This window comes from Vulpes lagopus, chromosome 5 (genome assembly GCF_018345385.1).
Source record: "Vulpes lagopus strain Blue_001 chromosome 5, ASM1834538v1, whole genome shotgun sequence".
Taxonomy (NCBI): domain Eukaryota; kingdom Metazoa; phylum Chordata; class Mammalia; order Carnivora; family Canidae; genus Vulpes; species Vulpes lagopus.
In genome coordinates, this window is record NC_054828.1 from 99,021,640 (window position 1) to 99,046,649 (window position 25,010).

General features: G+C 41.9%; 1 protein-coding gene across 3 annotated transcripts; it reads left to right on the forward strand.

Annotated features, from left to right (window-relative positions):
* Positions 1 to 4,632: 4,632 nt before the first annotated feature.
* ZNF2 (zinc finger protein 2) lies at positions 4,633 to 20,997 on the forward strand. Of its 3 annotated transcripts, none has more exons than XM_041755748.1 (5): positions 4,633 to 4,742; positions 13,994 to 14,065; positions 15,149 to 15,275; positions 17,227 to 17,340; positions 17,829 to 20,997. In XM_041755748.1, exons 2-5 carry the CDS (start codon positions 14,033 to 14,035, stop codon positions 18,884 to 18,886), a joined length of 1,332 nt encoding a protein of 443 aa, XP_041611682.1. In that variant the 5' UTR covers positions 4,633 to 4,742; positions 13,994 to 14,032; the 3' UTR covers positions 18,887 to 20,997. The 3 variants fall into 3 exon arrangements, with proteins under 3 accessions (XP_041611682.1, XP_041611684.1, XP_041611683.1); XM_041755750.1 differs by having other exon boundaries at positions 17,880 to 20,997; XM_041755749.1 differs by having other exon boundaries at positions 4,725 to 4,777.
* Positions 20,998 to 25,010: the final 4,013 nt, after the last annotated feature.

The following is a 25,010-nucleotide window of genomic DNA, read 5'->3' on the forward strand; positions in this document are numbered from 1 at the left end:
GAACCAAGGCCTGTGTCACGATACACATTTGTTACCCAGGGGAGTTAATCAATAGCTTAACAGGGATGTCCCTTCTTCCATAGTGCCCTGGTGTGCCACTTGATGTCAACTACTTTCAGAGTAGGGATCCCTGGGTGGCGCAGGGGTTTGGCGCCTGCCTTTGGCTCAGGGCACGATCCTGGAGACCCGGGATCGAATCCCACGTCGGGCTACTGGTGCATGGAGCCTGCTTCTCCCTCTGCCTGTGTCTGTGCCTCTCTCTCTCTCTCTATCATAAATAAATAAATTAATTAATTAAAAAAACTACTTTCAGAGTAGCTCTGGTTCCCAGCAACCTGGTAAGTTTGTGCATTACCCCAACATTTCCTTTTGCTGCTCCTTTGCAATCAAACATTCCTCCCATTCCAACCTTTGTGACCACTGCTCTGTTCAGTCCCTAGAGTTTTGCCTTTTCCGGAATGTCATATAAATAGGATTATACAGTATGTAACCTTTTGAGAGTGGCTTTTATCCCTCAGCATTAAGACCTTGAGATCTGTGTTTTTATGGGGATCAAGAGTTCATCCCTTTGTACTCGAGTTCAGCTGTCCTGTAAGGAAGGCTGTCCTAAGGAACTACAGAGCACATCTATTTACATGCTATCTACCAGAACACTTGCCCACATGTAGCTGCAGAGAAATGTACTTTAAACATGTTCCCAGCTAAAATTCTATTACCATGGAAGATAGAAAAAATGGGAAACAACAAAGTTTAGGAATAATATTGATAAACTGTAGTTTACCCAGAGGAAGAACAGGTAGCAAGAACATCTCTAAATCAAATTAGCCTGAAGGAGATGGCTTACCCAATTTTAAGAACTAATTATAAAAAACAAAAATGTGAAAGGTCCTTTTGGTTTTTTTTTAAGCTTTTTATTTATTTACTCATGGGGGACACACAGAGAGAAGCAGAGACATAGGCAGAGGGAGAAGCAGGCTCCTCTAGGGGAGCCTGATGTGGGGACTTGATCCTAGAACTCCCAGACCACGCCCAGAACCACTCAGGCATTCCTGAAAGGTCCTTTTGTAAGACAGAACTGAAGCACAGATTTTTCTACAGGTCCTCTGTGTGCTCAGACATCCCTCATCACACCTCCAACTTTTCTGGGTTGGGAGCCCCATGGTAAAAACAGAAACGTGTTCACAATTAAGCCTCAGGTATATGCAGTCATTGAGGGTGGACTAAAGATGCCCAGTCGTGGCCATTTTGAAAAAAAAGTATTACAAAAACAAAAACGTAGACATAGAAAGCCATTCCAATCTGGAATCAGACTTGGGTATGAAAAGAAGCAGTGTTTTTCAGGTATAGTGTGAAATTGTGCCTATTTCTCTCCCACCCTATCACCCAGATTCTGATGATACACAGGCACTCCAGGAAAGAAAGCTAGTAGTAGTAAATAAACAATATTACTACTAAGTAGCCAAACCTCTTTGCTAGAAGAGTAACCATCTCCTCCCCCTTAGAATGAGTGACAAAAATTACCACTAAGGGCCATGCTATTCTTCTAAAAAGGGGTGATGCTTTCTTCTGTGAGAGAGAGGTAGGTAGGTGGATAGATATTGGAAGGATGTAGATCTGAACAAAGAATACCAGTTAGCAGCAGCTATGAAGAGATGCTTAGAGAAATAAGGCCAAAAGGTGTCCAAGAAGAGTCTTACAACTGCAAGAGGTGGCCCTAGGAAGAGCAAAGATTGCTGGTAGAAGCAACTTAGGAGGCAATACAGGCAAGCAGAACTATGAGGCAGAGGAGTATTGGTTGAAATAGGGACACTGCAAAGCTACTAGCCAGAGTCCCTAATTACAAGCAATCCATCATTCTTTTTACATTCCACTCCATCCCTACGTCTCATAGAGAAACATCCATAAAAGAGGGAAGGCTGAAATCCTATGTGGCAAGTTTGTTTTAATGGTTACAGATTCTTTGACACACAGTCATGGGTATATGGTGCCTCCCTTTGAATCTGGTCAAGCTTGTGACTGCTTCAACCAATAGTGTACAACCAATAGTGTACAAGTGACGCTACTGATTTTCAAGGCTAGGTCATAAAAGGTCAAGGGGCTTCTATTTTGCTCACTGAGGTACTCTTGGAGCACTGAGCAGCCATACACCCTGCCTGACTACCCTGAAACCATCTACTCCTGTGAGGTAGCCCAAGAACAAAGAGAAACTACAAGTAGAAACTCTGGCCCATGGTCCCAACTGAGTCCAGCCGCGGCTGCCAATTCAGGTACCAGACACAAATGGAGAAGCCTATTTGAGTCCTCCTAACTAAGGGTCCAGAAATCACAAAATGGTGAAGCAGAAGCAAGCCATTGCTCCTGAGCCCTGTCCAAATTCCTGACCCACAGAATCTATTAGCATGATACACAAGTTTTAAGCTACTAAGTTTGGAGTAGTTTGTTACATAGCAGCAGATAGCCGTAACATCCTGAAGTTTGTCAGAGCTCACAGCTGGTGGGCCTAGCAGAATCTGTATTACTCTAGACTTGGTGGGTAAATGTTGTTTCTTGGTTAGTTGGTATCCATATGTCCTTCCTCTTTTACACCAATCAGTTGAAATTCTTGGAGCACCTTGGTGATTCAGTCAGGGTCCTAGGACTGAGCCCCCGTATCAGGCTCCCTGCTTGGTGGAGAGCCTGCTTCTTCCTTTCCCTCTGCTGCTCCCCCTGCTTATGCTCTATCAAATAAATAATTAATTTTAAAAAATAAATTCTCTTAAACTTTCCAGCAACATGACAGATTGGATACCTTGAATAACTCTCCTAATTGAAAACACTAAATATGCTGAAAAGTTCTAGAACACCTTTATAAACACACTGGTGATCAGGCACAGAAGTGAGGAATTTGCAGATTTAAAAAAAAAAAAATTGAGAGCTAGAACTCTGAGAAGTGATCAGGGAAGCCAATCTTTTACATTGCTAAACCCTGGAGAACTTAAGTTTCCACGCTGACAGCTACTTGGGTGAGCAAAGGTAAGAGATAAAGCCTACGGCTTCACCAAGGGTGGGGAATTCTAGAGGGAACTCATCGAGGACCCCCAAATTTCCATTCGTGGTATCAGGCTAAATAAATTAATAACAACAAAACACCACACAGGAGGAACAGCAAGAAAAATGTATCAGTCTCAGACATCTTACCTTTAATCAAGTCCTAATTCTGGAAGGTCCAAACCCTTACTACAGTATAAGACTGTCCCTAATCCAGCCCCCAGTTATGGTTATCAGCCCCTAAATATCCACTGGCAACTCATCTTGCTATTAATTCTCCCCACTTTTATCCTCTAGTCTTTATCATTGCAGTACTATTCTCTCTGCATTGATTGAACTTCTCTTTCTTCTTCTTTTTCAAATTTTGTTTATTTATTTGGAGGGGGACAGAGAGGCAGAGGCACAGAGAATCCCAACTTGGGCCTCCACCTCAGAACCCTGAGATCATTACCTGAACCCAAATCAGGAGTCGGAAGCTTAACCACTTGAGCCACCCAGGTACCCCTTATTTCTTCTTAATAAAGTACATATCCTTTTTTAAGTGTGCCAGTAGCGTCCTATAATTGGTCTTTTTCAAGTGTAGGAGTTAGAGGCCTTTTTCAACTTTCTCAGCCATAGTTGATTGCTTCCTGGTTGTTCTTGCATGGTGTCTTAGAGGTGACATATAGAACACACTGCATTGTGCTGTAATACTTTTACATTCTGTTTTTTCCTTTGGACCATGAGTTCATTGGGGGCAGTAACTGTGTCTTACTGGTATTTGTAACAATGCTAGGCATTTTAGGTTTTTTGTGTTTTGTTTTTTTTTTTCAGTGAAAATGTGGACTTTCACTACTAGATCCGAAGTAGGATTTTATCATATTCGTGTAATCTCCAGTGTTTTCTGAAGCGCTAGCTCAGTGGTTCTTAGCTTCAGCTGCACTTTAGAATCACTTGAAGATCTTTGTAAACTCTGGTTCCTCAGACTGGACTCCAGGTATCAACATGCCCAAAGCTCTTCGGGTGATTCCGACATGCAGCCAAGGATGAGAATCCCTACGATGTCTCCGACTAGGGCCCTTCCAGCAGTACCAGGAAGACAGGCTGGTGTGCGCTCACACTGTCCGGAGTCTGTCCAGTTGAACACACGTGTATCCTGGGCGCTCCTCTTCCCGCACAAAAATGTGCGCATACCGTGCCTCAGGCCCAGCCTCGTCCTCAAAACCAAAATCTGTGTGTCTCCAGCCCAAATTTCAGAACCAAGTCCCCGAAAGTGTACAAGCTGAAGCAGAAACAAGCCTCTTTGAAGCGCCAGGGGACTCGTCCTCGGTCTTCCGGGCGGTGAAAACCAAGGCTAGGGACCGGCCCCATAGGTCAGACACATTTCCTTCCGACGGCCCTTCCATCGGAGGCCTGGAGGGGACGTGACATCACACGTAGGCGGTACACCCAGGGTCCCATAAATCTCCCAGGCATCAATCGTTCCCTCGCCCAGCTACAGCAACTGGGACACCACAAACCACCAGGTCTAAAGCGGACTCTTTCCCAGGAGCGTGCGCTTGCGCAGAACTTCATACGTCATATTGGAGCGCCCCCGCTTAGACTTCTGGGGAATGGAGTCCCTGTGAGAAGGCCAAACACGGGGAGCGCGGACGTCAGAGCCTTTGCGCAGGCGCATTGCTTTCCCGACCTGAAGAGGCGCCGTCTTCCTGGGTCCCGAGCACTCTGTGCCGGAGGTGAGGGCTGCTGGCGTTTGTCTTCGAGATGCGGAGTGAGCGCAGCGGCCGAGAGAAGGGGACACTGAGAACTTGGGGGAGGTGCTGTAGAATGGGGGACGCGAGCGGAGGCAGCCTGCAGGAGAGAGAGAGAGAGAGTGTGTGTGTGTGTGTGTGTGTGTGTGTGTGTACACGTCCCAGCTCCGAGAAGTGCAGACAGAAAGTTGCGCTCGCCCGCTGTGTGTGCGTGTGTTCCGTGGAGTGTGGGCACTGTTACGAGTGGTCTTTCAGTATACACGCACTATATGCTAGATCCCAACTTTCAGATTGGAAGTTTAGATTCTTACTCCGCTCCTCTCGTCCTCGTCCCCATAATGGGTGTTTAATAAATATGAGTGGAATTGACACTAAATCTGTGGGGCAGCCCACTGCGTCTCCCTCCCTCTTTCTCAGCGTCCCAGAGTGTCTCGCTTAGCTCCCTCCCTTGGGCGTCCTTACGAGGCCCTCATTTAAGGGTAGATAACATTTTTTAGACCTCCTCGTTGAACATTTAATTTTAACCATGGCAGTTCAACTTTAAAGCTGGTTGGAAACCATTGTTGACACCGAGGGTTGTTACTTAGTTTTAGCTTATTGACAAGTTTAATTCTAGAAGTAACTACGTCTCTAAAGATATCCGTGGTTTTAAAAAAAAAAGGGGGGGGGGGATATTCCTGAATTGAGTCTGAGATGCAGTCCTTTTAAGATCTTGGTTTGACATATTTGGTTATTCATTAAACCAATAATTAAAGCTACCTTAATGCCTAATGTGTCTGTTTCAGCTGTCAACATCATGCACAATCTTTTCTTAGCTCAGAGGAACAAGTGGTAAAACGAATGCTTTAATATCACTCTTTAGTTGCATCCTCTTGATGAGGTTGGGCCTTTCATGTAGGAGGCAGGATTTTTTTAAAAAAGATTTTATATATTTATTCATGAGAGACAGAGGCAGAGATAAGCAGAGGGAGAAGCAGGCTCCCTCTGGGGAGGCTGATGTGGGATTTTCTGTCCTAGGACCCTGGGATCACAACCTGAGCCAAAGGCAGATGCTCAACCACTGAGCCACCCAGGTGCCCCGAGGAGGCAGGATTTGAGGAAAACAAAAACAAAACAGGAAATAAGTAGCAAAGCATTAGGCAGATTTGAGAGGGAGCTGATTTTAACTGAAGTGTCAAGAAGTAGTGGGCAACAAGGGTGGAGAAAAGTACACCGGCATGAGGACACAGAGGATCAGGACAAAATACAATAAGCAGCATGGATTGTATAGTTCCAATCTGGAGACTGACAGGAATAAAACTATTTGGGGACAGTAATTCTAGAGGTCACATCCAGGACTAGAGAAAAGAAGGGACTAACTAGTGGCAGAGAGCCAGCTGGGAATGTAAAGTTAGTCCTTCATACCTGAAGTATGGTGTCAGTGGTAGGGAAGGATAAAAATGACAATGCAGAGTAAGGTCGGAAGGACCTGGTAACTAACTAGATTTGGAAGGAAAGAGAGTAAGGTAAAAGTTTGAGTTGGGGCATCTGGGAAGATAATAGAACATCTCACAGAAATGTACAACTAGGGAGAGGGGTTAATTGGGATTGGGGGATTTGCATAGGGGAAGATGTTTTGAGGTGCTAGCAGAATGCCTAAATCAAAATTTGCAGTCACTTGGAAATGCAAGCTGAGTTTGGAACAGGTATTGGGACTAGACTGGGAAGCATTTCTGTAGAGGTAGAAAATGGAGCACCAGGTGGATGGACTGTCTGAAGAAAAGAAGAACATTGTTATAAAGACTGAGCATTGGACAGCATCCGAGTTTCCAGGACAAGACCGGGGAAAAGAGGCACAGGGATGTGGTTTTATTGGTAGGAAGAAAGTCAGGCTGGTGCAGTATCATAGCAGCTACAGGAACCACTTAGAGAAGCAGGAACTTGTCAGAACCATCAAAAGCTGCAGAGAAATAAACAAAGAGAAAAGGACTATCGTAATTAGAGATAGAAATGCATTGGTAATTTTTGAGGATGCAGTTTTGGGGTGGCAAAAGCAGAATAATGGAGTCAGAAAGAGGAGGTGGAATTGATAGGTATGTGTTACCAAGAAGTTTGATCATGAAAAGGAGAAGCTAAAATGAAAACTTGCTAGAGACAGGCCATGGGATGCAGTGAAGATAGTTTCAGATAGATGAGAGTCATGTATGTTGGAAGATGTGGGAAAAGAAGCTACTGGCGAGGTGGAAGATGGTGGAGAAAGAAAGACAGTATTATGCAAGGGGCAGATTCTGAGAGGCAACAGTAGTGGAAAAGGAAGTAGGACACAGAGAACACTCAGGGAAAGACCTGGAGACAGACAGTTCTGTTTCTTTGTGCTCACACTCCATGCTAACCTTGCACATAGCGGGTACTTAGAGATATTTGTTGAATAACACGATGAATGAGTGGATGCATGTGGGTTGGTGTTGGGCAGTAGAAAGGAAAGCAATTTTCATTTATTAAACAGACCATAAGATAAATCCTTTACATTAACTGCCTCATTTACTATTTATAACTACTCTGTGAAGTATGTATTAAACAACTGGAGGTCCACTTTAAGCTTAAGTAATCTGCCCACACCTTCACAGTTAATAATTAAATGCCTGTGGAATGCTTTTTTTACCACACAGACCTGTCTCCTTTGGAACTCACTCTTGTGAGTGCTCTGCCCAAATTGGAGGGTAGCCATGGAGGTTTGGAACAGCTACAGAACAAGGATGGGAACAGTAAAAGCTTTCTAGGCAAGGACTCATTTGAAGATCTAGAATAAGATTTGAAGACTTTTTTCCTCCAGAAATACTCTTGAGAGCTAGGACTAGGACAAGATAAAACATAAGTGATTCCATTTGAATTTGGTGGATTTGGGGAGCCTTGGGTATCACTCAGAGCCTCCTGAAGTGACTGCCAGGGGAGGGAAGTCAGCCTGGCAGGGAGCCCATGGATAATGAGCACCTTGGGAATATCCACTGGTTACTTAATGGTTGGGGAGCTTTTATGCTCACCACTGTTTGTAATTTGTCCAATGCTCACTTTATGAAGTCATAAACTAATAAAGCTTTGAAAATTGTCTAAGGATTTAAACATTGAGCAGTTTCAACTACAATTTCAGATGTAATTCAACTGATTTGTTTGAAAAGCTCAGATGCTTTAGACAACATATTCAAATACTTTGATTCCAAAGTTATTACTACACTTACACCTACTCTAAAACAGCAACAACACATTGTAATTAATATTTTCATTATTTCTACCTTCCTAAGATTATAACATTATTTTAAGCTAATGCTAACCGGTAGCATATTACTTTATATGCTTTATTTGTCTTCTATTTAAGAATCACAGTAACTGTATGAGATGGGTACTTTCATTATTCTAATTTTACAGATAAACTGAGAAAAGGTGAGAAACTTGCCTAAGATCATGCAGGTAGTAAGAGGCAGAGCTGGAATTCTATTTCAGGCAGTCTGCCAGAGTCTGTATATCTAATGATTATACTCTCCTGTATCTCTAAATTCTAATTTTGACATCTAACTGGGGCCCTCCTGGAAATGGAGGAATCTTGACAAGCAAAGGAAAGAATACTGTCTTAACACAGCTTGCATGCTACTGATGATATCTATTTGTTTCTATTTGTGTATATATCACCCTGCCTTTTCCTAAAAGGATTCAAATCTCAATTTCTCCTCAGGTCAAAATTTTTATTTTATAGTTATACTAAACATGTTTTTTCCAGTAAGCTTTTTTTTTTTAAGGCTTTTACCTTTTGCATAGGTTTTAAACATTTTTGCAACCTGATATTCACCCTCAAGGTAGTATTCTTTTAAAGTTCTGCTTGGCCAGTGTTCAATAACCCATTGTCCCATATATATGTATTGATCTGGTCTTTTGGTGTTTTTGAAAACTTAACTGCACCTTATTAGTATCTTATAACTAATAAGATGAGATAGTGGGCTCCTATCTCCTAAGGGAGGAAGAATTAAGTCTGCATGGTTACTTTGCCTCTTTAGAATCTGAGGTTGATTCAGTATTGGGGCACATGCTCTTTTTTCTTCCTCACCCCAGTACTGATGTGTCTGTTTGGGGTTTGTAGTTCCTGATTCTAGGATTACATGGTTTATCCCCATTCTCTAGGTTTCTTTTTTCATGTGTAGGTGAATTTATACAAGTACATATCCTAAGGATACTTTGTGAATAGTCATACAATTAAGAGGAAAAAAACCAAAGTACTTATTTATATTACTAAAGGCAGTAAACCTTGCTCTCTTTGTACTACCACTTTTAAATATATTAATTTTTCTACTTTGAGTATGGAACTCATGGTCTTTCAGAATTCAAACTATTTCATTTAGCAGTAATACTTTTTACAACTTGGCCAGTGGAAACCACAGTCATTTGATTTTCTCCTATCCAAAGATGAGGGAACAGCTCAAATTCTAAATATTCCAAACTGTATTCATTAGCTTTCCTTCCAAACCTTCTTCTTCTCTCTTTCTCATCTCCATGAATGGTACCATTGTGCACACTGTTTTTCAGTTGAGTGACCTGGAAGTCTTCCTTGCCTTTCTCATTACCTTCATCCTCCACTTGCAGCCAGTCTGTTGTCTCTTCTTCTGTCTTGACACTAGTTCCCCTTGTGTCCATTTCTGCTGGCACTACTTCTGTTCAGTTTTGCATCATTTTTCTTTTTTTAATTATGAGATTCCTCATTGGTCTGCCCCACTTCCATTCTTGCCCTCCTGTAGTCCCATTCTGCTACAGCTACCCAGAGTGGCATGGCTGCCTGTGTTGGAGGGCCCCAAGATCACCCCATGTTACGGGAAGGACGTGGAGCTCAGCCTATAGTTGCACTCATGGCTGAGATTATGACCATGATCTTGCAAGGATGCACAGCTAGGTCATAAGGGGAAGAGACAGGTAGAGTCTAGAGGAATCCTTATGGAGGCTTTCTTGTTCTCTCTTCCAGCCATGAGGGGTCATACTGAACCATCTTCTCCAGCAGTGCAACAACATGCATGTGATATTCCAGCTCACAAAAGCTCATTAGAGACTCAGAGACCAATTTTTTTTTTTTTTTTAATTGAGGGCTGGTCAGGTAGGCAGCCTCTGCATAACATACCAAAATTCCAGATCCTCTAGCAGGAAAGCAAGTGTTCAGCATAAAGCACATTGTTTGCTCAAATAGTTCAGGCATAGTGGACCATCCCTCTCTCTCTTAGATAACCCTCCCAAAACTGAAGTTCCCAGACCCTAGCCAAGGGTCAATCTCACAAGTAGATCCTTCTAAGAATACCAGTCTTGGGTCTGCTATAACTTTTCTATATCCCCTTTCCTTCCTGTTATTTTTCCTGTAAAGTAAATACATACTTATAGAAACAAAAATCAGGATATAAAGAATTATAAGAAATAAAATAAAACCACTTAATGCCACCACTCAAATTCCACTTATATTTTAGTATATATTCTTTCAGTCTTTTTTCTATATATATGTGTATACATAAATAAGTGATTTTAAGTGTGCATTCTTCACTTAATATTTGTGAATTTGTTTAGAAAAATTTTTTTTTAAGATTTTATTTATTTATTCATGAGAGACAGAGAGAGAGGCAGAGACACAGGGCAGAGGGAGAAACAGGCTCCATGCAGGGAGCCCGACATGGGACTCGATCCTGGGTCTCCAGGATCACACCCTGGGCTGAAGGCAGTGCTAAACCACTGAGCCACCCAGGCTGCCCTAGAAAAAAAATTTTTAACAAACAAAACATCACAGACAAAGTTGAACTCTCCTGGTTATCTGTCCCAATCCCGTATTGGGATAACTCACAATTTAGCGCTTATTGTCCCATACAGATTTTTGTAGATACTATTTACCTATTTTTAAGGTTTTTTTAAAAAGATTTTATTTATTTATTCATAAGAGACAAAGAGAGAGAGGGAGAGAGAGAGAGAGAGAGAGAGAGAGAGGCAGAGACATAGAGTGAGAAACAGGCTCCATGCAGGAAGCCCAATGTGGTGGGACTTGATCCTGGGGCTCCCGGATCACACCCTGAGCTGAAGGCAAACACTCAACTGCTGAGCCACCCAGGCATCCCAGGTTGTTGTTGTTGTTGTTGTGGTTTTTTTTTTAAATTAAAGATTTATTTATCTGAAAGAGAGAGGGGTGTGAGCTTGGTTGGGAGGGGCAGAGGAAGAGAAAGAATCTCAAGGAGACTCCCCACTGAGCACAGAGCCTGACTTGGGGCTCGATCTCACAACCCTGAGATCATGACCTGAGCTGAAATCAAGAGTCAGGAGCTTAATCAGTTGAGCCATACAGGTACCCTGATCTGTTTCTAAGTTTTATATAGATATTAAACAGTAATTCTAAAACTTTCTTATTTTTGCTCAGTAATTATATTTTTGTGATTTATTATTAACATAAGGCTCTACTTCATTCATCTTAATGTATAATATTCCAATACACATATTCACACACATGAAATAAAAATTTATCCTTCTGATGAACATTTAAGTCATTTGCAGTTTATCACTAGTGATTGTTTACTCAGTGATTCATAATGCCAGCTCAGTTGTATATCAGGTTTCCCTACATGCTTGGATATGTTTGGGGATTTTTTTAGTCTAGTCTATTGGTCTGTTATCTGTGTGGCTATTTTCTTATGAAAATAAAAATCACATTATAGCATAGAGGTTAAAAACTGATTGACAGACCTGGGTTCAAATTCTACCTCAACTTCTTAAAAAGCCTTAATTTTCCTTATCTGTAAGATAGTACCTACCTTATTAATTTATGAAGGTGGAATTAAATTATCCTTTAAAAGAGTGCTTAGTTCATGTGTCTGGGTGGCTTAGTTGATTAAGCATTTCACTCTTGATTTTGGCTCCGGTCATGATCTGAGTCGTGGGATCGAGCCCCAAGTAGGGCTCCCTGCTCAGCGGGGAGTCTGCTTGTCCCTCTTCTTCTGCCCCTCCCCCTGCTTGTGTGCTCTCTTTCTTAAATAAATAAATTTTTTTTAAAAAAGTGCTTAGCGCAGTGCCTGGTAAATAGCAAATGCTCAATAAATGCTAGTTATCATTAACATGATGTTAAACGGTATTACAGTGCATGTATGGGCTAGGCCATAAATTATTTACTCATATCTCCTGTTCTAGAAACTTAGGATATTTCAAATTTTTCCTGTACTGTAAGGATTAGTAAGATAATAAATGTAAATGTAGCACTCAATAAAGGTTAGTGTTAATGATGACTAAGGATGGATATATATATATCCTCACTTATTTCCTTAGGACAAATTCCTAGTAGAAATTTACTGAGCCAAAGAATATGTGTATTCCAAGCCCCTTTATACAGATTGCAATGATCTTTCTAAAACACAAATCTGATGATAACACTTCCATATTTAAATCCCTCAGTGATCTCCATGCCTGTGGTCCCTCTTCCGTGTATGGGACCATACAAAGCTGTCTTTGATCTAGCTGGTCTCTGTCTACTTCCCCACAGCACTGCTCACAGTCTAGACCTCTGCCATTCTAAACTAGTTACAGTTGTTAATCTTTTCCATGTAACGACCTGCCTCCTCGTTTTTGAAAAACTTGGTGTATTTTTCCTGCCTAGAATGTTCCACCTCCTCCCCCAAATCAAAACTTACCTTACAGGGACAACTAGGTAGTTCAGCCGTTGAGCATCTGCCTTTGGCTCAGGTCATGACCCCAGAGTCCTGGGATTGAGTCCCGCTCTGCAGAGAGCCTGCTTCTCCCTCTCCCTATGTCTCTGCCTCTCTCTGTGTGTCTCTCATAAATAAATAAATAAATAAATAAATAAATAAATAAATAAATAAATAAATAAAATCTTTAAAAAATTTAAAAACTTAGCTTACATCCCACTTCCTCCAAGAAACATACAACCTCCTATCTGGGTGAGCAAGCCTCTGATGGGCTCTCATTGTTGTGGGTATCTCTTTATAGTACGTATCATGTGACATGTTATTTGGGTTACTTGTTTTTCCTGTGTTCTAAGCTATAAGCTTTTGGAGGGCAAGGACAGTGTCCTATGGTTTTTGTGTTTGTTATAAATCATTGGTGCTAAAAAAATGTTGGTTGGATAGTTGAATAAATATATCCCCCTTGACTGCAGGAGAGTAATCAGTGAGCCACCTCTTTTCCTTATTCTTCCTGGAACCACATTTCCCTTCCCATTCATGAATCCCAGAAATGCTTGATTTAACTGTGTTTAATTAGACTCTTGACTGTGAGAAACTGAGACCTACTCAGCTAACTCAGTTGAGTAAAGGAGGTTTAATAATAGGATTCACACAAAGCCTAAGAGCGTTAGAGTGTTAATGGAAATCAAAGAATAAATAAGGCTAGTCTAAATGCAGATTGGAGCCCAGGGTGGTACTGCATGAATTAAAGGACTCAATGCCACTAAAAACTCTCAGGGCTTTGCTCTAGTGCTTCACTACTAATGTGACCAGGCTCTTCTTCCCCCTGCCTGTGACTAGTCTGTGTCATGCCTCCCACATGTTGTTCATGGGTTTTGTTTCCTTTGGCTCCCCTGATCCTCATAGAGGATCCTCCATCATAATATCTTTTCCACTCATCACCCACCTGTTGTACCGACATTTCTTAGTTCACATTCACCTTCTCAAGCTAGATCACATTTCAGTCTACTGGCCAGCCTGTGCATTGCCTTCCTGTGGCCTAAGTTAGTGTGGCTCCGGGAGGAGACACAGCATCATATGGAAAAAAACGTAGCTTCTCTGTTAGTACAGGGTTGCAAATGGGGTATTTTTTCTTTAAAGAGGCTATGGGTATTTACTTGACATGTCTTATCCATATAGTCATTTGTAAAATTTCTTAGGTTTTTCATCTGGTAACCATCAGGGCAATATTGAATGTGAGTTCATAAATCAGAATAAGCTTAATATGTTCTTGATTCCCAGGAACAGAACTTTTCCTCTGGGATCATGGTAAAACATGCTATTCAGGATCCTGCTGTGTCCTGAATAGCAATATCTGTGGCCTTTCACTCCATTTGTGGGTTGGGTTGGGGTTGCTCCCGTGCTTGCTTTGCTTTGCCTTCCCTTTTTGTAGGGTATTAAGAAAGAATGAGTATATAACTCACATATTTGGAGAGTTCTTGTTTTATGGTTCAGAAAACTACAAACCAAGGCTGGTCTTTCTCATACCGTCATTCTCATCCCACACCTCTTCCTCATTAGGACTCTGCCCTTTTCTACAAGGAGAGCACATAGGAGGGAATGGCTGCTGTGTCTCCGACTGCCAGATGCCAGGTGAGGTAGACTTTGTGTTTCTGAAATATTCTGTTAGTCTCCAGAATATAACCACTTTTCTCTCTTTATGCTGGAGTTTCTTCAATCAAACCTAACCAGGTGAATGAAGGACTCCATAGAGAATGTGTCTTTCCCATTTGATTTGTGGAATCCTTCAGTGACCTTTTCTTGCCTTGAATGTGTGCCCATCACCTTGTCACCAGGCACACAGCTACTGTGGCCTTTGCTCTGAGAGATTTTGCCTAAAAAATGGTGGTACAGGTGGGCTCGGATGGCTTAAGGAACAGTTCTAGTCCTGACTTCCCTTCAGTGCATCCATCTGAGAGCAGACCCCAAGTATTCCAGGAACTGTTGGGTTAGGCTGGAGAATATGACACTTGCTATAGAGCACCTCAGTGAAATAGTAGAGTCCTGAAGAGAAATGAATGTGGGTGGAGACATGTGGCTTGCCTCATTCTTGCCCAGGGACACAGAGTCTTGAATTCTATGCTCTGGCTTAGAACTTCAGCAAGCACACTGGAGATTCATCTGGAGTTTTAGGATTGGGAAAAGATGCAATCTTATACAGTCACAAAGCATTAGCATGAAATGAGGGTATCATAACAATCTCATCAATACCATCATTTTAAGGATTTGTAAAAAAAAAAAAACAAAACCAGATAATTGGTGGAATTTGAATAAGGTTATAGATTACAGTATAATATCAGTGCTATTTTCTTGACTTTTATAATTATACTGTGATTATACAAGAGAATATCCTTGTTCAGATAGAAGCAAATGTGGAAAATGTTAACATTTGGGGAAGCTGAATGAAGGGTACATAGGCATTCTTTGTTCCATTCTTGCAAATTTTCTGTAAGTATGAAAAAGAGCCCCTGAAACTCACAGGCTCAGCTGTGACTAGAAGAGTTAACGCCAAGAACTTCATGCCTCAGAGAATTATGCCACTTTCCCCCAGTGCTTCAAAGCTCTATTTCAGAACCCTCTCTCCACAACCTCAGGGCTGTCATCTTTAGGACTGTTTTATCTGGTCCATGTAAAGAGAAGGGCTATGAGTAAGGGGCATTGTGATTGTGTTTCCAGGAATCAGTGACATTCGAGGATGTGGCCGTGATTTTTACAGATGAAGAGTGGAGGCATCTGGTCCCTATTCAGAGGGACCTCTACAAGGAGGTGATGCTGGAAAACTATAGGAGCATTGTCTCATTGGGTAAGGAGAGCTTTCCATAAGAAGTTAAATTCTGTACTGTGTTAAGGGGGGGGGGGAGGTTGAGGAGCCAATAAAGGATACCTCTTTTCCCACCTGAGTTCTGAAGCACTGGAAGACAAGATAGAAGGGTAGAGGAGGGATGCCTGGGTGGCTCAGTGATTGAGCTTCTGCCTTTGGCTCAGGGCATGATCCCAGGGTCCTGGTCCTACATCAGGACTTGATCCCAGGGATACACAGGGAACCTGCTTCTCCCTCTGCCTATGTCTCTGACTCTCTCTCTCTGTGTCTCTCATGAATAAATAATTTTTTTTAAAGGAAGAGTAGAAGGATATGGCTTAGGTGTACAACAACTGTGGGCTTCTCAATCCTGAACCCCAGCATTGGACAGACTTGCTTCCTGAGCCATAGGCATATTGTACAACCGTGGCCTTTCTTGCTCAGCAGCCTGTCCCTACAATACAGTTTGTCCTTCCTCCAGAGTGGGAGAGGGGAGGGCAGACATTAGGAACTGAGTTACATATGCCCAGTTCCTCCCCTAGCTCATCAGTCAGGTAACTTACTCAGCAGCAGCCAGAGGACTAAGGGTACCATCTTGTTAGAGAAAATTTCTCCTCAGAGAAGCAGGGAGGGAGAAATATTTCCCTTTAAAAAGAGGGCTGTATGGGTATAGAAATGCAGGGCTATAACTGAGAGTAGGTCACTAGAAATGTGTTTGATTTTGAATATTTGGGAAAGAGAAATATTTTCTAGTTGGGCCCAAGGATCACCTGTCTGTTTGTACGCTGATTATCTGCTGACAAATCAGCCACATGCATTGCCTCCCTGTGGCTTCTTGTTTCTGATTCTAGGAATTCTATTTTCCCCAATATTTCATCCCACCAAAGCCTGTGACAAAGGCTCAGCAATCTCCCTTAATGCTCCCTGAACATTCTATACTGTTTTTCCAATTTGGCCTATTTAAATTCTTGACCTGCTTGGTATAAAATCTATAGTGTATTCCTTTGACTGTCACCTGCTGCTTCTTTTACACTACTTCTAGGATGGGTTATATTTCTTTAAACAATCAAATATGGATAGATTCACTGTAGAAATTTGTCTCAAGGAAATCATAGGATTAGCAGCCCCTGATATACAAAAGTGTTCATCACATGATTGTTTGTTAATAGCAAAAACAAGTAAAAACAGTCTGAATGTCTGTCAGCAGGAGATTAAGATTATTCCATACAATTAATATCATGTAGCCATTAAAGTGGTGAGGTAGATCTGTACTAAATTGAAATTAAAAATATTTTCCGTTTATTATTATGTGAAAAAAATCAAGTTTACACATCAGCATTATTTTATAGCCCAGATTTTAACAGAATGTATGTATAGATATTTTTCAGTTTCAAAATTAATAGAAAAAATGCATACAAAGTACAAAAGGTGATTTTTCTTTTTATTTCTACTTACCTTTAATTTTCCTACAATGAACATGACCTACTTGTTTAAATAAAAGCTTAACATTGAAGGGTAAACCAACAAATAAAATTATACATTTTTATTCAAGATGAATAAAAATAAAATTAAAAAAAATAAAATAAAATAATAAAAATTATACATTTTTATTCTGTTTTCACTCTTACTTCCCTGAGCCAAGGATTCTTTCCCCCCATTCCACCAGTGCTAAAGCCAAGACATCCCATTCTCTTCAGTGGGGAGGATAAACACATTAATTCATATGATTTTATCAACGTTCTGACCAAGTGCTACTTGTTCCTTTTTAGAGCCTCAGTCTTGATCTCCATTCTGAGCTCCCTGCATTCTTTTGCATTACTTTGTACTCTGCACTCCTGGTGTGCGCCCCCTGCCTTTCCATTTTCTCTCAGAAAAATGTAGAGGCTGGGTTTAAACTTTGGGATAGTTGAGTATTTTCATCCCATACCTGGCTTGTTTCTTTCTCCCTGAGCAGGACTTCCAGTTCCTCGTCCTGAAGTCATTTTTCAGTTGAAGAGAGGGGATGAGCCTTGGATAGTTGATCTTCATGGATCCGAGGAGAGAGAATGTCCAGAGAATATCTCTCTAGGTAATTTTGTGTGAACAGGGCAGGGCAGAATTTTGTTTTGTGGTTGTCATTTGGGTGTGTGGGAGGGAAGATTGGGTACCATGTTTTTCTCACACTCACATCTTCTGCTCTAGAGTTTATTCTCTGTCACCCACCAGCTTTCCTTTTTTTTCTCCATACCTGAAAGTGTTACTCATCTTTATCCACCAAATGTTTATTATTCTCTCTGATATGTCATGTTGCAAAAAAAGAAAAAAAAAAAAGATCTCTCATGTTGCCCATTCACACTTTGATATTCCTCTTCCCCACTATCACCCCCCAACACTTAGCATATGCTTCTAATTATCCTGGCCATACTTTCAATGGAAAGTCTTCTCTCTTCTGAGCTGTCCACTATCAGCTCTGTTCTAGACTGTTCCCAGCATGTATAACCACCTGTGGGAGCAAGCGGGGCAGTCACCATGCACTACTTTTCAGATTTATTGTAACATGTCTTCTTTCTGCTGTAGTATTTTCTAGCCCAGGAGAGAAACTACATCTATATTTTCTGTCCGTTCCAGACTGGGAGACTAAGCCTGAGATTCACGGTACTTCAGATAAAGAAAAATCAGAAGGCACAGTGAGGGGGAAGCTTGAAGGAGAAGTTCCTGTGTGCCCTAAATTTGAAGTTCATGCACTAGAGAGTGAGTTGGAAGCAGGGAAGGAGAGCTCTGCAGTGCAGACTTGCAAGAAGTCCCTTTCCCAGAAGGAAAACTTGCAACAAGAGTCCACCCCTCTCAAGAAAAGTCTTACTAAAGGGAGAGACCAGGAATGCAGCAACTGTGGGAAGACCTTTTTTGACCACTCATCCCTTATCCGCCACCAGAGGACTCACACAGGTGAGAAGCCCTATGACTGTCATGAGTGTGGGAAAGCCTTCAGTCACAGGAGCAGTCTCAGTAGACATCTGATGTCACACACTGGGGAGAGCCCCTATGAATGCAACGCATGTGGGAAGGCTTTTTTCGACCGGTCGTCCCTAACTGTCCATCAGCGAATTCATACCGGAGAGAAGCCCTTTAAATGCAGTGAATGTGGAAAAGCCTTCTTTGACCGTTCGTCCCTTACTCGACACCAGAGAATCCACACTGGGGAAAGCCCTTACGAATGTAATCAATGTGGGAAAGCCTTTAGCCAGAAAAGTATTCTTACTCGCCATCAGCTCATCCACACTGGCAGGAAGCCTTATGAATGTAATGAGTGTGGGAAAGCCTTCTATGGTGTCTCATCACTGAATAGGCATCAGAAAGCTCACACTGGAGAGCCTCGCTATCAGTGCAGTGAGTGTGGGAAAGCTTTCTTTGACCGCTCATCCCTTACACAGCATCAGAAGATTCACACTGGAGACAAGCCATATGAGTGCACCGAATGTGGAAAAGCCTTTAGCCAGAGATGCCGGCTTACACGACATCAGAGAGTGCATACGGGAGAGAAACCCTTTGAATGCAGCGTGTGTGGGAAAGTGTTCAGTTCTAAATCGTCCGTTATTCAACATCAACGGCGTTATGCCAAACAAGGAATAGACTGAGTGGGGCGAAACCTTTAGTCAAAGGACCTCCCTAGAAACTCAAGATAGGTCTTCCCCATCATAAGCAAATCCATCATGTGAGCATTCTTCCTATTCTGGCTTCTACTCTCCTTTTGCATCTCTGCTACCACAATGTGAATAAACGTTCTCCACCTACCATGTTATAGAACTGATGTGGGATGCCAGAAATTAGGATGTGACTCTGAGGGGTCGACACTTTGCAGAAGTTTGTCAGACAACAAGATAAACATTAGGAGGTGATCCTCAGACATGCCTCTTGTCTGAGGCCTGAGGTACCATTGCACTTTAATAACTGGAGGCTCGAAGAGGAGGGAAGGCAAAATTAGAGCAGCACTATTGTTCCCAGAAAAGTTCTTTTTATAGCTGCATCCCTTTTTCCAGGGGCTTTTTTGGGCACCACTTGTTCTTTGTGTCCCACCTTTTAGGTCCCTACTACTACTACTACTACTACTACTACTACTACTAGCTAACTAGCACTTATTGAGCGCTTATTATGGGGTAAGCACTCAGCAGAGAGTTTGGCAAAGAATAGATTGTTTGGTTCTCTCACCAACCCTATGAAGTAGAAGTACGTACTGTTACCATCCTTGTTTTACAGACGAGCAAACTGAAGTTTAGATGTGTTAAATAATTTGCCCAAAGTGACACAGCTAGTAAAAGGTGAAGCCAGTCCTTGAATACAAGTCTATCTTCAAAGTCTTTTCTCTTAACCTTTATGCTGTATGATTTGTTTAATAATTTATGTACATGTATGATCTCCTCAACTAGATTGTAAGAACTCAGAGGCATGACTTATGTGTCTTTGTAGCTCACACAGTGCCTTGCACATAATAGGTGCTCAATAAATATTTATCTGCATTCATGACTTTTCTACTTAACAAGCTCTCTTTAAATAAAACACCTCTTAGATGTATATCCTTTCTCTGAATTTGCAGTCTAGCCTACACCTTTATCCTCTCAGGCTCCCATTACTGTGACAGTCATTTCCTTTCTTTTTTTTCTTTTTTTTTTAAGATTTTATTTATTCATAAGAGACACAGAGAGCGAGTCAGAGACACAGGCAGAGGGAGGAGCAGGCTCCATGCAGGGAGCCAGATGTAGGACTCCAGGATCAGGCCCTGGGCTGAAGGCGGTGCTAAACCACTGAGCCACCGGGCTGCCCGTGACAGTCATTTCCTAATTGGAATTCTTCCCTCTTCATTATTGAACAGGGGTATGCTAAGCTACGGTGCCATAATAAGTAACCCCCCAACTGAAGATTCATGTCTCCCATAAAATCTGATGTGAGTCAATCTATCGTACTCCATCCTTATCATTTAGAACATGTTGCCTCTAAGGTTATCATGAAAGAGAAAGCTAGAAGATATTTTAGGATATTTTTAAGGGCCATCATGTCTGTCCACATCTCACAAACCAGAACCCAGCACCAGAGGCTAGGAAAGCAAACAAGCAATATTTGGTTAACATCAACAACTCTGTCACAAATTACATTTTGCACATTACTAACATTTTGCACATTACTGTTAGACCAGTCTTTCTAAATAATCCCTTTCTGCTCATCATTGCCTTACCCAAGACCTAAAATAGCTCCCTATTTAATGAAAGCTTCTCTGAATATTTCAGGTCTGCCTTGCTGTGATTCCACCTCATTGAACTTTTAAGTTCTGACCTTCAAACCTCTTCTATACCCTGGGCTCAGCCCTATGTTTTTATTTTATTAAAGGTCAAGCACTAGGCAGCTTTGACTCTAGGCGTCTGCATTCCCTACCCAGTTGCTTGAGGTGAAGCCTGGAAGAGGACTTGATTCTGAAAGGCTGCCTGGAACTTAGCTCACCCTGCATAAATCCCAGTGGACCAAGATGCATTTCTCCTGGGAGTTAAGAGTCAGATTCAAGGAGCTGGATTGCCAAACAGACCTCTCCCCAGCCTACTAACGACTTTTCTTAAAGCAGATGAGTGGCAGGGAAGACTTTTCACATGTGGACTCTTGAAGCAACTTGAGGAAAAACACTTCAGAAAGTGCAGAATCTATCAGAGTGGATAATATCTGGTCTTATTTAATAAGTTAAGTAGGAAATAAAAGGGACTATGACAAACTTTTGGTGATTCTGAGAGTTCTGAATCTTTAATTTATTCCCTTTTTAAAGGTAAATTGAGGATCAAGTATTGCCCTAAGCTATTTTGCCATTGTCAGCATGAGGAGACTAGAACAAATTCAGAATACTGATGGACTTTGGAGCATGGTGATAAATGAAACAGAATGGGGACATAAATTCTATAGTTTCCCTTTGTTCCCTTTTTAAATTTGGTGATCTACAAAGCACTTTTTTAAAATTTTTTTTAACTATTTATTTATGATAGTCACAGAGAGAGAGAGAGAGAGAGAGAGAGAGAGAGAGAGGCAGAGACATAGGCAGAGGGAGAAGCAGGCTCTATGCACCGGGAGCCTGACGTGGGATTCGATCCCGGGTCTCCAGGATCGCGCCCTGGGCCAAAGGCAGGCGCTAAACTGCTGCGCCACCCAGGGATCCCCAAAGCACTTTTTAAAAATGTGAAGTACTGTTCCACCTCTTACTAAAAATTCTAAGGGAAGGGCCATTTTACATTTTAACTGATATCTTTCAATAGGGCATATAGTACCAGAGAACTTCAATTTTGAGATTTTAGCTTCACCAAATGATCATTAGTAGTAGTATCAAATCTTGGAATCAGGAATTGGTCAAACTGGAAGTATGCCATATTTTTAAAATTGAAAATGAAACTGGTGGAATTAGTTTTAATATTTCATCCAATAAATATTTGAATTTAATTCAAATATTTAAAATTTTCACTCCATGTTATTTAAACATGTAATCAATATTTAAATTATTGAAACATCCTTTTTAATTTTTTTAAATTTTATTTATTCATGAGAAACACACAGAGGCAGAGACATAGAGCAAGAAGCAGGCTCCCCGTGGGGAGCCCAATGTGGGACTCAATCCAGGACCCCAGGATCGAGACCAGCCAAAGGCAGATGCTCAACCACTGAGCCATCCAGGCACCCCCCTACATCCTTTTTAAAAAAACTAAATCTTCAACCACTTTGTATTTGGAACACATCTCAAATTCAGACAAGCCACATTTCAAGTGCTCACCTGTGACCAGAGGCTACTGTATCAAACACAGATTTGGATAGCCATCAGGAGATTTTAGAGGGAAAAGATAAAGGGGTTATTCTTTATTCTGATCATTGGAGATGTTGGAGGGATGCTTGCTTCTGTCCATGTGGCAAGCACGCTGCACCTGTAGAAGGCAGTCTTCTGCTTTCAGTAGGTCAAGTGGGATCCAAGTCCTGGAAGTCTCTTGTTACCATCCCTCAGACACATTTTTAACAGATCTCAAAGCAGCTGCTTTGATCTCTGTGTACCTGACTCCTTTGTTCCGAGTTGGATCTTTTGTTATCTCAATTGGAGAAGAGATTTTACTTAGGAACCTCTAACAACCCAATCCGGATATGGAGGAGGAAATACCTAGGTTTGCCAGTTAGTGAAAAATAAGATATTTTGTGTGATCATTTCACCTTTTTCTCAGCAGGATATTAGAATCCATTATGATCTGGAGGGAGGGGGATGTTCTATTAGAATGGCAAAGCATGAAAGGGTGCTGGCAATAGATGTACCCAGTAGAAATCACTGGAGCTCCCCCACCACTCCAAAATTGTCAATATAAAACAGTGAGGAAAATTATAGCCATGATGATAAAGTTGGAGGACCTGGGAGTGATTCATCCCACCATTTCCTTTCCAGTTCCTTGATTTGCTGGTCAAAAAGCTAGATACAAAAAAAAAAAAAAAAAGCTAGATACTAGAAGTTAACTATCTCTGATATTACAGAAAATCTAATGAAGTGAAGTCACTGTGGCTAGTTCTGTGCTTTGCCTTGTTTCTATTTTGGAAGATAGCTATAAAGTGCTCTTTGATATGTAGCCACTGATCTAGTTAACACATTCTTTTCTATACCCATTAAGTTGATCCACCAATAGCAGTGTAAATTTAACTTCACTGAACATACTAGCAATTTACTTTTATTGGTCTGCCACTGAGATATTTATTTTGTTTGCATTATACCATAATTTGATAAAGCAAGATTTAAATAATTAAAATACTGAAGTTACTCATTACACTAATGACAGTATCTGTTAAAAAGAGAAGGAGTAAAAGCCAAGATACAATATGTAATCAAGTTGGTCACTGCCTTGGGCAACTGAGACTCAATTCCACTGGGACCTGGGGAGTCTTGTTGAATAAGCCTCAGAATTGTCTGCTTTGAAGTGGGGAGCATTTGTCTACTGGCTCCCATCCCCCATTGGTTAAGTGTTGCTGCATGAACACACCAAGGGTTTCTGTAGTCATTCCCTGTGGCGTAATCAAACACTAACACTAGGGAGGAAAGTGACAAGTATGGGGTACAACTGAAGCAAGGGCTTATCTGATTACGTTTGTGCAAAAGATGGCTGAGGTAAAATTTAGGCCAAGAGAATATAAGGTAGTGCACCCAAGGTGTTTGGTATGAGGGTAGAGAGTGAGTTCATTTGAAATTGAGCTTGAAATGCTTGTGAAATATCCAGACATACATATCTGAAATATCCAGAATGTTCTGTGGGCAGACTGAAGCTGAAGAGTGATCTCAGATATGTGGATGGTATCTGAGACCACAGGAGTGGTGGGAAATAGCTTATGAAGGTGTGTGTAGGAAGAGACTAGGATATAGGATAGGTCCTTGAAGAACACTGAGATTTAACAGGAATGAAGAGAGGAAGAGCCCATAAAAGGAGAATGAATAGAAGACAGGGAGGTAAGAGAAACATTAGGTGAGAACAGGGTCAAAGGAAAGACTTTGAAGAAATAGAATAGGGATCCCTGGGTGGCACAGCGGTTTGGCGCCTGCCTTTGGCCCAGGGCGCGATCCTGGAAACCCGGGATTGAAGCCCACGTCGGGCTCCCGGTGCATGGAGCCTGCTTCTCCCTCTGCCTGTGTCTCTGCCTCTCTCTCTCTCTGTGTGACTATCATAAATAATAAATAAAAATTAAAAAAAAAAGAAATAGAATAAAAACCACTCAATGTCGCCAAGTGGTCAAGAGGTCATTAGCCTTTTCACGAAGATTGCATGGAAGGCAAAGGAGGAAAACTTTGCCCCTCCTGAAGCAGAAGCCAAAGCAAAGGCTTTGGAGGCTGAGGCCAATAAAGCAGTGCTGAAAGGCGCCCACAGTCACACACACACACACACACACACACACACACACACAAAGATGGCATCTACATTCTGATGGCCCAAGAACTGCCTCTCGCAAGGTGGTCCAAATATCCTGCAAAAAAGCTCCCCCAGGAGAAACAGGTTGACCTCTATGCCGTCATCAAATTCCCCGTGACTATGGTGTCAGGCATGAAGAAATATTAACTGATATAATTGCAAAATCCAAGTGTAGCCCTTGTTTATTGTTATAATTGGAAAGGGCAGTAGAATGGACATTTTTTAAAAAAGGCAAATTTGTATACCTAATCACGGGCAAATATGGTAAGTGAGGGAGAAGATGAGGTAGCAGATGCCTGAGGAGCACAGGATGAACCAGATAGAAAGCTGCCTAAGAAGAGAGGGACCCGCAGTAGGGAGTCGGCCTAGGGCAGGTGAACAGGCCCAGGAGACAGCTTTGGTTCTTCACTCCTCTGCTTCCCTTCATTTAAAAAAATGAAAAAAATTTTCTTAATCAACTTATTCATGAGAGACACAGAGAGAGTAGCAGAGACACAGGCACAGGTAGAGGGAGAAGCAGGCTCCACGCAGGGACCCCGACGTGGGACTCGATCCCGGGTCTCCAGGATCACCTCCTGGGCCAAAGGCGGCGCTAAACCTCTGGGCCACTCGGGCTGCCCTCCCTTCATTTTCACTACAAATGTCTCCTAGCCCTTTTGCACTTGATCTCAGCCGAGAGGCCGAGAAGCGATCCCTACCACCTTTTGAGTGACGCATTCAGGAGTCGGATTGGTACCTCAGGGGGCGGGACCTCCGAGAAGGGGCTGGGCCTCAGGGTTTCCGCTGCGCCCGCGGCCTTCTGGGAGTCGTA